The 13,894-nt window shown below is 30.3% G+C and overlaps 1 protein-coding gene, 1 long non-coding RNA gene and 1 pseudogene across 3 annotated transcripts; 2 read left to right on the top strand and 1 right to left on the bottom strand.

Moving 5' to 3' along the window:
* The first annotated feature begins 2,387 nt into the window (after positions 1-2,387).
* Positions 2,388-4,385, top strand: LOC106326170. 2 transcript variants are annotated; one of them, XR_001267160.1, is made up of 6 exons: positions 2,388-2,836; positions 2,966-2,995; positions 3,088-3,198; positions 3,294-3,453; positions 3,678-3,737; positions 4,092-4,385. It is a non-coding gene; the product is annotated as an uncharacterized LOC106326170 (long non-coding RNA). The 2 variants fall into 2 exon arrangements; XR_001267159.1 differs by lacking the exon at positions 2,966-2,995.
* A 1,577-nt stretch (positions 4,386-5,962) lies between these two features.
* On the bottom strand, positions 5,963-6,458 carry LOC106323408 (annotated as a pseudogene).
* A 3,863-nt stretch (positions 6,459-10,321) lies between these two features.
* Positions 10,322-13,873, top strand: LOC106323406 (probable L-type lectin-domain containing receptor kinase S.7). The gene is made up of 3 exons (XM_013761541.1): positions 10,322-10,466; positions 10,838-10,947; positions 13,511-13,873. Exons 1-3 carry the CDS (start codon positions 10,322-10,324, stop codon positions 13,871-13,873), a joined length of 618 nt encoding a protein of 205 aa, XP_013616995.1.
* Positions 13,874-13,894: the final 21 nt, after the last annotated feature.

Here is a 13,894-nt window from a genome sequence, read left to right as displayed (position 1 = left end):
CATGACATAAGAGATTGGGAGTTCAAGCTTAAGGGGAGAAATGTTAGACTAAGCTTGAAATAACTTGAAGAGCAAGTTACCTATTTCCTACCGAATTATGGATTAGGAAAAGGAAATATAGAAATATGTTAAACTCATAGAGATTAGGAAATTATGAGTTATCTAATTTCTATATAAGGAGATGCAAGGGTGTTGCATAACTTATGAGTTTGAAGAAATTGTATTGTGTTCTTGAGTTTTGAGTTATTTTCTTAAGTTGATATAAAGAGAGTTATTCTTTATACTTATTACAATCCTTTAGACTTTATGGACAAAATAAGTAATTAGATGGAAACACATTAATTTAGTTTGATTATTAATTTCAGTTATTGAATTTAGTTCGAGAATTTGAAGTTGAAGAAACGCATGAATGCGCGATACGTTACTGTCAGCGAAAACCGGAGATGAGCCAATTTCGTGGTTGAAGGCCATTTGAATAACTAATCAATGGTTGTGGATCAATATACATGCCACGTAGATGGTAGAGATCTTCTTTTGCATGATACGATAAATATGATATTAGGTTTTCAAATTGTTTTCTCCTACTAAGATCTGTAATTATTGTGTATTTTCTAACTGCCTAAGTTGTTGTTCATGTATTAATATGAAACTAGAGCTTGACGGGTTTGGTTTTTACCTTTTTATAAATTCTTTAGTGATATTCTTAAAACATATAGGTTATTAGATACTTTTAGGTTCCTACAAATTATTTAGTGATATTTTTAAAACATATAGATTATTAGATATTTTTAGGTTCATACAAATTTACCCGGATCCGGAAGAATCCAACTTGAATCTTGTTCAAAATTTTATAATATCCGGACAAAGTTTAACTTCAAATCCAAAAACTCGATATATATCCATAAAAACTGATATGTATCTGAACGAATACATGAATGCCCATGTCTAAATGATTTAGTAAACAAATAAAAATAATTTTGTCAACCGGTTTGACTTCTTTTCACTAATGGAGTAATTATATTTAGACACGTAGAATTATTATGGTTAATACGTAAAATAAATGACATCGAATTATAATGGTAAATAAAATTAATGAAGTAATTTGGAAAAGTAAAAAAAGAAGGTAAAAATGTGATAAGATCTTGTGTTTGTTCTGCAAGTGTAGGCGTAAATATTTATCTAAGATTTTATGTTTGTTCGTTTATTATAGGTGTAAATCAAAGATTTTGTGCTTGTTTTAATATTCTGGATTCTAAATCGATGTAGTTCCTTTATTATAGTCGTGGAAATCACATTTAGGAAAACAATGTAGTTCGTTTGAGTTATTAATAATTTGTTTCCTTATTTGTAGTTTGTTTGAGTTATTTTAAGAAAACAATGAACATGTGGAAAAGACATTATTTCTAATGTAAGCCTAATTTAATTTTCAATTGCATTTGGCTATAAATATTGTGTAACTTTTAGGTTTATTTTATAAGTGTACTCCTGTTTTAACAAAGTAAGTGATTGATGATCATTGTCTTAACGCTGGTGTTAAAATTTTGAATTAATTTGTTAGCCTTTCTGTTAGAACTAAACCAAATCGGTTATCCAGAGTAAAGTTGTCAGATTCGGGTTTAATATGGACTTCCAACTTAAAACCAATTGGCAATTAGTGGATTGACCCTAACTTTTTATATATTACTTAATGTCCCTTAGAATTCCCGATGTGGGATATATATATCCATAATACCCCTCCTCGAGATGATGGCTCTTATCGGCCAGAAATCTCGGAACTTTAAGACATTTATACTCGGTCGAGCGAGTTTAATACAACCTTTATACTCGGTCAGAATGGTTAATCACGACCTTTATACCCGGTCGGAAGAGTTAATATTAATTAGGAGTTTGGATATTTAGGAACATGGGCTCTGATACCATGTTAGATTTGGGTTTATGATACCATGTTAGATTCAAGTTTATTATGGGCTTCCAACTTAAAACCAATTGACAATTAGTGGATTGGCCTTAACCTTTTATATATTACTTAATGTCTCTTAGAATTCTCGACGTGGAATAAATCTCTACTATATAAAAGAAACTAATTTCAAGCCTTCTTAGACATGCCACGTATGATAAAATATTTAGAACCAATCATTTAGCCATGTCATCATGACTTTCTTAATGAAAATTTCTACTATATAAAAGCAACTAATTTCAAGCCTTCTTAGACATGCCACGTATGATAAAATATTTAGAGCCAATCGTTTAGCCATGTCATCATGAGTTTCTTAATGAAAAATTGTTGGGCCTTGACACCAATTCCATGTATCATTCCAGCCAATAGCATATCATATTCCTCCCTCTTCGTTAACCCTAACCTCTACAATTTTTATACGCTTAAAATAGTTAAGGCAAATCACATTACACCATTAAATAATTCATATGACCGTCTTTCAAAATTCCGGCTAGATAGATACACTTCCTCCACCGTTCAGAGCCATTAACACCTTAATCAGATCAAAAACCCCAACCTGGCGACTCTCTTCAACTTCCCCATCTCCATCTATATAACCCTTTGGCCACTTACGAAGCTCAAGTATTCTCAAAACCTATATGAAAATACCTACCGCAGCTATGGCTGGACAAACTCCAACTCAAATGCACGAAACCCAGTCGAGGAGTGTTTAAGAAGAGTTAGAGTTTCTATTATGATCAGAGTACGCAAATCTCTGTCTAAATCGGCCGTTTAGATCCCTGCAACTGAATCGCCACTGCCGAAGAGACGACGTAGCAGAAGATGAAAGATGTTTTTTCGTTCGAGAACTTTCGTATTGAATCTCTTCATAAACTCTTGGTAAGCTTATGTTAAATTTAATGTTCTAAATCTGATCTGATTTGATTCGATATTATACATCGACGAAATTAAACTTTTAAATTTAGTCATGATAATTGATACTCTTATGAAAATTTCCTTTGGGATTAGGAAGCAGATGTATATTGAAGCTCCGGATTGGTAATGATTTGTTTTAAAAAAAAAATATTGCTCGAATGTATGGTTTGTCTATGCTCTTTCTTGATTAATAGTGTTTGTATGATTTTTTGCAGAAATGACAAAGCAAAATCTGCACAAATATTAGCCACAGACCTGAAAGTTTTTGCGGCTTTCAACTAACTTTACAAAGAGATCACTCAGCTTCTGACTCTAGAGAATTTTAGGTAAATTTTCTGTTCACTTTATATAACTGAATTTTCTAGAAAGCAGACACTTTGGTGTTTAAGAGTGTGTGTGTGTGTGTTTGATATCTCCACAGAGAAAACGAGAAATTGTTAAAATATGGTGATACAAAATCAGCCAGGAATATAATGTATACTGAGTTGCAGAAGCTGATCGAGGGAAATCCTTTGTATCATGTGAAGCTTCCCCTTTCCCAGTTTCAAGGCTTCCCAGCTCAGAACTTTGATCAATCAAAGGTGAATTTCCTATATTTTTTTTCAAACAGAAGGGTCAAGTTTTCAATGTTATTTTGTGCGGAATATTACATCTCGAATTAGCAGAACCAGCTATGTCAACGAGGCCAGATCTAGAGTTCAACACATCAACCAAATTGACAAAATTATCCATCTCTTTTTTGATGTATGCCATCAAAATTTAATTTAATCTTTAACTCGAGTCCTGAAATGGCTTTTTGTTGCAGGTTGTAGGCCTGGGCATTTTACCCGGACCCGATATTGCTACTTTTTGAAGGACCAAATAAGTAAGTGACTGGTGACTTCATATAACAAAGTATACATATCTTCCTTTTCAAATTATTTTATGCCACTTCCTTTTCAAAAAAATTGGAGAATGCATGCTTGATCATTAGTACATTATATACATCTTGGATTGGTCATATAATACACTGAAAACGTAACTCCAGTTGCTGACCTTTTATGGGATGTTACTGCAACGATATTGCTATCTTTATTACAAACTCATGTTGGATGTGATCTTGACTTCAGGAATCTTTTTTTTTCCCTAGATTTATAATTCTGGCAGCAGAAGCATGTAATACAAAGTTTGGATATTTATAGTTAATTAACTAACCTGTCATGATCTATGTTTGTACCAGGTCAAAGTTGGGTGCACAAGGCAGGAAGCAACTGTGATTAATATAGATACAGAACCAAATATTGTGTCAAGTTAAATCCTGGATAAAGCAATTCTATTTTTTTCATGACTTCACCAACTTAACATCTAACACTGATTCCTTATTCATTTGAGCTAGGATTAGTTTATCACTGCAACACTAGCGATTCCTATGTAATTTTATTACCAACAACGAGCTAGCGTATGCCTATACTGATAGCACACACTGGGATGTCAAGACCAAATTCCCAGTAACATTACTTCATGAGTCAATCGTGTGTCATACAAACAAACAAGTTTTGACTATGTTTTCAGTTGGCATTCTTTAGATCAATGAGTGTTTAAATATCCACTTACATTATTTCTCTTTTTGGTTTGCTCATTTATTTTTTGTTTTATACTTTTATTTGATTAGCAAAAAAGAAACACAAGCGTGGATCTTGATGTATCTATTTCACAAAATAAAAAGCATGTGTATAGTAAATCATTTAGAACCCTCATCTAATATTTGATATGTAAATATTCATATATTAATTTATCTTATTACTCATAAATTAAAATTTAAAATAAAATTAATCATATTTTACTTTACATTTGTAAATGAGTTTTTATCAAAATAGTATTTTTGATGGATTTGTTTTCTAAATATATGGCCTACTGATTCTTATCTAAAAGAAATAAAAAATTCTTAAATTATATAGTTGGCTAAAATATTTTTATAAAAATATTTTTATAAAAATAATTTTATAACTTATTTTCTAACAAGAAAATCTTTCTAGGTAAGATAATTACTTAAAGAATATTTGAGTTGCAGGAAACATATTAAAATTAAGATAATTGTACGTAAATTGGCTAATATAAACTTTGTTACAAAAAAATTGGCTAATATGAACTAAAAAAAAAATTAGGAGTTAAAAAAATATGATAAACAAATTTATGAACACTGATTTGGCAACAGCCCGGAACCATAAACAAATCTAATAAATCTATTCTATTAGAATAGAAGTGATGACTTTAATTCATCTGTGATTTTTTAATTTGGACCACTTCTTAAAAAGTTGTTAAAATTAATTTTTGTATAAATATTTAAATTATTTGAATTATTCTAAAACAAAAAAAAAATCAAGTAGATATTCCTATATTTACTCTGAAATTCTATCTGAATAAAATATTTTCATTTTTTTTTCATTTTTTCATTAAAATATATATTTTTTATTTTTTCATTAAAATAAACATTTTAAATATTTAAGTAATTTCAAATTTATTTAAAATAAATTTATATTTCATTTTTCACTTAAAGAAAACTTTTAAATATTTAGTTGATGTCGTGTTTATTTTACAATTAAATTTATATTTCATTTTAACTAAAACAAACTTTTAAAATATCTAACTAATTTTGTAATTACAACTAAACACATGTATAGTTTTGTATTAATATGTGATTTAATTTAATATAATATAATACTTTTTAAAAAAAAATGATCCTTCACGAGTAAAATTTTTCAATTTAGAATTTTGTATCACATGATTTAAAATATGCTTTCATTAAAAAATTAAAACAAATAAAATAAATTATTGCAAGTGAACTATAAAATTATTGTGTTTTAAAATGTTTTATAAACAATTAGTAATATTGTAAATATAGTAGAAAATTTTGTAAATTAACAAATTTGAAGCATGTAATCCGAGCATAGCAGGGAAAAAGAATCTAGTATCCCTAATAAAAGTTGAACGGCAAAGCTCAGAGAACATAAATTATTTTTATTCGAACTTACACTGCAAAAATTCTGAGATAATAACAGAAACGAAGGTGGCTTTTGATATATCTAATATTTATCAAAACCTATGCATGCCCTAGACGACAACAAAAGCACACGATACCACAATCATCAAAACATAAACCGTCACGGAAGAAGAAATATAGTGATGAGCCACCGCTGCTCCGGTTCCACCACCTCCTCCTCCTTGCCCGCCACCGCTTTCTCCTCCGACGAGAGTACCGTAAGGATAAGGAGGAGTATAAAAGTAAGGATACGGAGGAGAATAATACGTAGAAGGTGGTGGTTGGTTGCAACAGCCTGTCGGAGGAACAGGAGGGCAGCGAGAACGTGGCGGTGAAGGCGGTGAGAGGATTACCGTATGGAGAGTAGCCTGTAGAGGGAGGTGGCGGAGGAGGATTACCATATGGAGAGTAGCCTGTAGAAGAAGGCGGCTGAGGCGGTTGGTTACATGGATAAGGAGTGCAGAGACCAGAGTTTGAATCCGAAGCTGAGTTTAGATTGACAAAGCTGAGAAGTGATAAATAAAAGGAAATAAGAGAGATACAGAGAGAAGCTTGAAGAGACAACATGGTTACTTTAGCTAGAGAAGATTGAGTTTGGTCTTTGGTTGCAAGATGAGAATAGATTGTTGAGACTTAATAGTAAAAAGAGATAAACAAATTTCATGTGTTTCGTAGTATCTGCCGCCTGGCATAACACATGTCGTAAGTTTTGGAGAATTTTTGAATAAAAACGTTTTTTTTTTTTAGTGGGATGTAGACAAATGTTGTCGTGTAATGACAAATTAAAGCGGATTTAGAACCAGTTACAAAAAAATTCATGGGTTTCAAGATGAGTGTGAAAAGTTTGGATCTCTTGTTATGTGAAAGATTAACCATGGACTTCAAGTAGTCCGTAAAGAAGACCTAACTTGATTTTGAAGAAATTAAGCTCTTATCGTTTTTTTGGTCGACAAGTTTTGGCTTAACCATGCCCCTTTAAAAAAAAAAAAAAAATTAGGTTTAGCCATCTATTATATAGGTTAAGGCTCCGATCGGTAAACATCGCTTAATCGCATAAAAATTAATTAAGCTGTGAATTTTTTTTAAATTTGCGGAGTGGCAGAGTATATGTTAGATTGATAAAATATTTAATATGGTATTTAATTTATTATAAGAAAAACAAATTTAAATAATAAACTAATTACTTCAAAATGTGAAAATAATTAAAATTTATTAAAAATACTTTACTTCTTATTATAAATATTTAGCTAATTTTAATACATTTTTAATAATTATTGACATCTTATAATATTATAAAAAAAATCTAATATAATTTTTATCATTAAAATATTTATTATTATTTATTTAAAATTTTGAAATAGTATTATCACATAATTTAATAATATGAAAGTGTTGCTTTTGTGAATAATCCACTAAACTCACTTTTCCACTTAATGAAAATTTTATTTGTATTTTGTCAGCAAAAACACAAGTTTGACTTTTTGCATTTTTTTTCATTCCGCAACTTTTCTTGATTGGTAAAATACTTGCGTAATTGTGTTTAACTAAGTACCCAATTAATGATATGTTAACTAATTCTTTTAGCATATAAATAAATTCTATAAATTTTTACTTTGAGAAAATGAAAAAAAAAATTATATTTTGGTTTGGATTATTTCTTACTTAGAATTTTATTATTAGTGTTATAGTTATTAAAAATATATTTTCAATATTTATAATTTAATATTTTGGAAAAGTGTTGAATTATATTTATGCTAAAAAGACATCAACTTTAAAAGCTATTTTAGGCATACTGTTACTCACGTATAATTGTTGACTCACGATGTGACAAAAATGATATAGTTAACTAAAATGTATGATTAAAATAGTTTGTCAACAAAAGTTAAATATTTTTTTGGTTTACCAAAAAGTTAGTGATTTATTTCAACCAAATTTGAAAGTTGATGATTTAAATGACATTTTCCCAAAAAAAAAGATTGTTGAACTTTAGCTAGAGAAGATGAGTTTGGTCTTTGAGTTGCAAGATGAGAATAGACTGTTAAAACTTATACTCATTTCATTTTGCAAAAGAAGCATTTTAACATTTTTACACAAATTAAAAATTATGACAAAACATGAAGAACAACTTTGATTTGGTTTGAAAGCACAACAAAACTATTTACCATCAATTATATTAAAACTAATTAGATTATCTACAATTCATTAATACTTTTATCTTCATAATAACATTTAGCATCAATTATATTCTAATTTTTTTTGTTACTTCTTCCTTTAAAATAGATATTGATATTGCTCTTCTATATTTCAAAGAAAATAACTGTCGTGAACAGCCACGAATTAAGCAAGAAGATAATAGAGAACAAAACGTATTGAGGCAAATACCCGTTTAGGGTTTCTTATTATTGTGTGAATAATTAATCTTACAAACTCTTAGACCCATATTTATATCAGTCTCAAAACCCGATTTCTTTTATCCTTTAGAAATATATACTTATCTAGAAAAAGTAAATTTCCTAAACCTACAATAGGCATATCGTACCGCGGGGGCCTGCGACCCCTGCACCCCCCAGATGTCAATCTTGATAGCGAGTTTATCTTTCTTGCGTCTGACCCATGAGTGCTGGGCTTTTACTGGTGCATAGAAATTTAAGACATACAGATGCAACAAAAACAATATCTACTTTTTAATTATAAAATTATTATATGAAAATACATTGGAACAAGCTTTATCTCTATTGTAGAAAATTAATGTTTTAGTGGTAAAATATATTGTGCAAAAAAAAGTGGTAAAATATATTCAAAATCATCTTATTATGAACTCATGACCAAACTGAAACAGAAAAGGCATTTTGATACTAGTATAATCGAAATACTATCTTATATAACTTTTTCAAAAAAAAAAAAAAAACGACTTAAATGTGGTATTATTCAAACGACATGCAAGAAAGCCAAGAGGAATGAGAACAGAAAATCTTACCCACCTCATCACACACCATCTTGGTCTGGTTCAGGAACAAGAAGCAATGCCTTAATACACATTTCTTTACCTCAGTTTCCAATAGCTTCTGAAAAAATGTGAGTTCACTTCTAGATGGCCCAAGCTTTGTCTGAAACCCAGCTAGAAACAGAGTCCATTCCCCTGAATCTTCATTCAAGAATTTTGAAATTTAAATCAAAAAGTTTATTAATAGATTTATGAGTATTTGCAGTAGATAACGTAAACAAGTTTCGAAATTAGCTATATGGAAAAGCACTATGCATTATCTCATAACACCAAGCTTAACCCTACTAACTATATTTTCTGCAAAAAACCAAACTTTAAGTAACTCTTTTCATACAGTCGCCTCTCTCCATTTCAATCAGAAAGCAAAACCAGATTGAAGTTTAAAGAAGATGGTATCTTCCCAACTGATTGACTCACTTGATTCAACAGAAACAGAAAGCGATTTGACGATTGTCGATATGATGTCCCTTTCTTTAATTCCTCTCTCTCTCTCTCTCTCTCCCTCTCTCTCTCTCTCTCTCTGTTTTGATATCCACTCAGTTTTCTTCTTTTTTTTCGAACAGATCATAGCCAAAAACAGAGAATATGACATGGGTTGAAACAAAGACATCACCGGTTTCTCCTTCTAAAACACCAAGAATATCTGAAAGTTTGGTTCTTTTCTGGTTCATCACCATTATCTGATCACAGAAAATAGTTGGGGTGAATGTATCCGGATCATGATTTGTTTGATCGGTTTCTTTTCTTTTTAACTGGATTTTTAATTTGGATTCTATAGTCTGTCGGCGGAGAATCCAATATGTTATTGGTTGAAAAAAACTTTTTTTGGTATTATGGAAAATGTATCCAGATCATGATATGTTTGATCAGTTTCTTTTACTTTTAACAGGTTTTTTGGTATTACGACAAATATTGAAAATATATTAACTAAGTACTACAAACTTAAAAATGTATCATGTTACATTAATAGATACACTGAATCACATGATGATTATAATGTAGCTTTATCATATGATGATTGGGCCAATAACGTCGGATCATACATAATAAATAACTACATATGCAAATACTTTCGAATTCTGCGTACATTTGCAATTACCAATTGAAATTATTTATTAAAATGTTTTCAATTAATGAGAATAAAAAGGAATAAATCATTTTAGGCGTCGGAGTTTAAATGAATCGCCGAAATTTGACATTGAATAACGCAAAAACAACATTGTTTTATTGTTTTTTTTTAAATAACATCATTGTTTCGTGGGGAAAACGCGAGATATTAAAACTGGACTGGTGACATGGTGCGGTTTGTGATGATGGAAAATAAAACGAATTCCGCTACGCAGTAGTATATATAGTCAGCATTCACATTCCAAGATTCCGCAGCTTAATCTCGAGTTCAGTTCACGTGGAGAATTTTTTCGCTCAGATGTTTGAGAGGAATAGGCGAATCAAGGAGCAGGTCAAGCAACAAGAAGATCTCTTAAACCAGAATTTAGCCTCCACGTGCCTACTCGCCGGAGTTTCTCCTCCGTCGTGGCTATGGTCTCCGTCTCTACCTTCCCAAACTTCAGGTAGTGTACCTCTCTGTTTCTTGTTAGTAAGGTCTAGCTATTACCTTGTCAAGTTACTGTGCTAGGAATGGATTATAGAGTCTTAGGGTTCATCAGCTTAATTTGATGTTGAATGTTAGTGTGATAGTGATAGGTTTCAGGATCTTGTGCTGTTCCTATTCACACAACTAGGTTTTATGCTGAATTTCATCAGAAATTGAAATTGTTTTCTCATTATTTTTTACATGGGAATGAGTAATGGCCTAAGCTTATTTAAGCTAAGCTTTCCTTTAACGGTTTTATATATGTTTTTGTTTCAGCTGAAGTTTAAGATTCTGTTTTCTATATATTCTCATTTTTGATATATTTTTTTGTTTGTAATATGTAATCAGAGTTGAGTAAGGAGGAGATTATCTTAGGACGCCTAAGCCGTCTCGTTCCATATCAACAGCCCGTCAGTCTTCTAGCTGAAAATGGAGTAAGACAAGACCTGGCATCTGTGGTAAGTAATCCTTTAGAAGAGCGGTTGCCCGAAGAAGAGGAACAACACCAAGACCTCTCACAAAAAATAGTCACAACCGTTGGGAATCATTCTCACGAGCAGGATGCTAATATTGCATTCCCTAGGGATGTCCCTGAGGAGGAGAGACTGCCAGAAAGTCCCTCACCGGTTGTGACTAATTTTTTAAGTAACACTCTCTTTGTGTTTAACCTTCTATTATCAAAGTCGAGTGTCTCAAAAAAAAAATTGGTTTCCAAGAATTTTTTAGTCATTATTTGAGAAGTAATTTTATGAGATATTTTAGTGAAAATGATGACATGTCTTACTCAAAATGATGACATGTCTTAATTCACAAGTCAAATTACATTTCTGCTAATTATTTGAGAAGTGATTTTATGAATTTTGCTTATTTTTCATTATCAGTACGTAATTTTCATTAGAAAAAAATGGCATCTCTTATATATTAATTGAGGAGCATTACAACTTTTGAGTGTAGGCACGTGTCATCACCACGATGAATTTCAGAATATTTTAAAAAATAGGTTGGTTCATCTATATATATTATAGTTTTTTATTAAAATAACTATCAAACTGATTAGTAATGCATATAAAAATATTCCCTATTTTTTTTATAAAGAAAAGATACGAAATTTCCTAATATGATTAACATATATATGAAAATTAATAATTTTGAATAATAAATATTTGATAATAATTTTTGTGCCTTCCATCCTTTTTGTTTAATTTATAGTATTAAAAAATTCAAACAATCACATTAACCATATAATAAAAAAAAATATTTTCCTATATGTTATATTTTATATTTTTTAAAACGATCATAAATTATTAAAACTGTTAAAAGTCTTACAAAAATTTTTTTGTGAACAATTGTTTTACTTTTTTTTTATAAAAGATACAAATGATCATAAGCTCATATGAATATGAAGCATCATTTAATAGATATTCAAATTAAATATATTATATATATACGTTAATATCATTAAAATTTAATTATATACTATATAAAATAAATAAAATGATTTCTTTGATTTATTTACTTTGATTTATGTGCTTACTCCAGTTTGATAATACGTAAATGAACACAAAATAAATAAAATACGTAAAAATAATTTGTGTACATAATATTCATCCCGTGCAATGTGCGGATCTTAACCTTGTGTCTTTGCATGATGAAATGTTTTAATTTTTGTTATGATATGTTAAATTTCATTTATGAAGTCTTACATTTTTAACTTTAAATATAACAATAACTTATATATATCATTGTGAATGAAACTTTTAAACTAATAACATAATTATAAATATATAATTTTTCTTCATTAACTTAGAATTGAAAAATAAAAATATGTAAATATCTCAAACTAATTGTGAATATATTTGTTAATTAAGTGTTCTAATTATGCTTTAATTCATTAAATCATATGAAAAAATTAATCAAATTACTAAATTAGTAAATTTATTCATATATGATCACCAGAAAATGTGTTTGTTAAACGACTATTACTCGACTTATTGAGTTAATTAAATTAACAAAAATGTAAACATTTAAATATATATATACATAAACGTAGTCATAAATATAATATAAATAAACAAAAAATTTATTTATATAGTTTAACTAAATCTAAAAATAAAATAAAAATTGATAAGCAAAAGAAATGTATTTATGAAAAATTGTTTACGTTTATACTGAAAAAGCTAAAATGCATTTTTAATATTAAAATTAAATTTTAACTTTGAAAAATATATTTTAAAAAATTTAAACCTCCTAATTAGTGAATGGGTGTTATGTTAATTAGTTAATGAGTCAATCCCATTGGAGTTCACATTAATTCAAAACGGATAGTTGTATTTTTATATATATGTATTCTTATGTTTGTGGATTCTCTCCTGAGTTGGAAAAAGAGGCAGGTGCTGAAAAAAACAGGCCTTCTTCTGCTTAGCTCTCTTGGTGTTTTTGGATACTTAACTTTGAAGAAATGGAGAGGCGTGAAAGCATAGAAAGAGCATCAGACGGAGCTCACCAGAGGTCTAAGACAGTTTAGCTACAGAGCTTTACGCAGCTACAAAAGGGGTTTCACTCGAGTAGAGTCACTGGACGAGGAGCGTTTGCGCATGTGTATCAAGAATTAGAAAAAGGGACTGTCTCTTTACTGGTCACATAGGCTGAACATATCAATTATTTTGGCTTCAACTTTATCTTATCTTCATCATAAATGTGAGCAGCAAGTAGAGCCGTGCACGGTGCACAATGAGTATTTTAAAATGCATTTGCCTCAGGCCTCTAGATTTTTTGTACAATTTAAGAGCCCCATAACTAGTAAAATGAACTATGTCATATTGGCTTCCATGTGTTTTCTATATGTTAACATGAGTTAGCTTCTCAGTTTTGATGTGCTTTCTTTACTACTTCTTTTCCTCAAATAAAAGCTTACAAGTTTATATATACTAGGCTATATTGATTACATATTCTAACTTACATAGAGGCCTCCAATTTTTAAACTGCTTTATGTCTTTATGAACCTTTACACGGCACTGGCAGCAAGTGGTTCACAGGGACATAAAGACAAGCAACATAATGCTTGACGTAAACCTCAACGCTAGGCTCTGCGATTTTGGTCTTGCTAGGCTCACTGAGCACGATAAAAGCCCCATCTCGACCTTGACTGCTGTCACGATGGGGTATCTCCAATACGGCTCTGCGACGACTGAGAAAACAGATGCGTTTAGCTACGGACTGCTGATTCCAGAGGTCACTTGTGGAAAGAGGGCAATAGACAAAGAATCAGAGGGCCAGAAGACTGTGAATCTAGTGGACTGGGTTTGGAGATTACACAGTGAAGTAAGAGTTGTCGTCAAAGCTGTTGATGAGAGATTGAAAGGCCAGTTTGATGAGGAATTCTGAAGAAGCTGTTGCTCGTTGGGC

The sequence above is a fragment of the Brassica oleracea genome, chromosome C2 (genome assembly GCF_000695525.1).
Source record: "Brassica oleracea var. oleracea cultivar TO1000 chromosome C2, BOL, whole genome shotgun sequence".
Classification (NCBI taxonomy): Eukaryota; Viridiplantae; Streptophyta; class Magnoliopsida; order Brassicales; family Brassicaceae; genus Brassica; species Brassica oleracea.
The sequence above is the reverse complement of the archived record's forward strand: the minus strand, read 5'-3'. Positions and strand labels throughout refer to the sequence as shown.

Bases quoted from the DNA above. Each gene is read 5' to 3' on its own strand.
- LOC106323406 (XM_013761541.1), top strand. From the start codon at position 10,322: ATGTTTGAGAGGAATAGGCGAATCAAGGAGCAGGTCAAGCAACAAGAA. The intron at 10,467-10,837 runs GTAGTGTACCTC...ATATGTAATCAG, and splicing joins TCTACCTTCCCAAACTTCAG to AGTTGAGTAAGGAGGAGATT. The intron at 10,948-13,510 runs GTAAGTAATCCT...CGGCACTGGCAG, and splicing joins GACAAGACCTGGCATCTGTG to CAAGTGGTTCACAGGGACAT.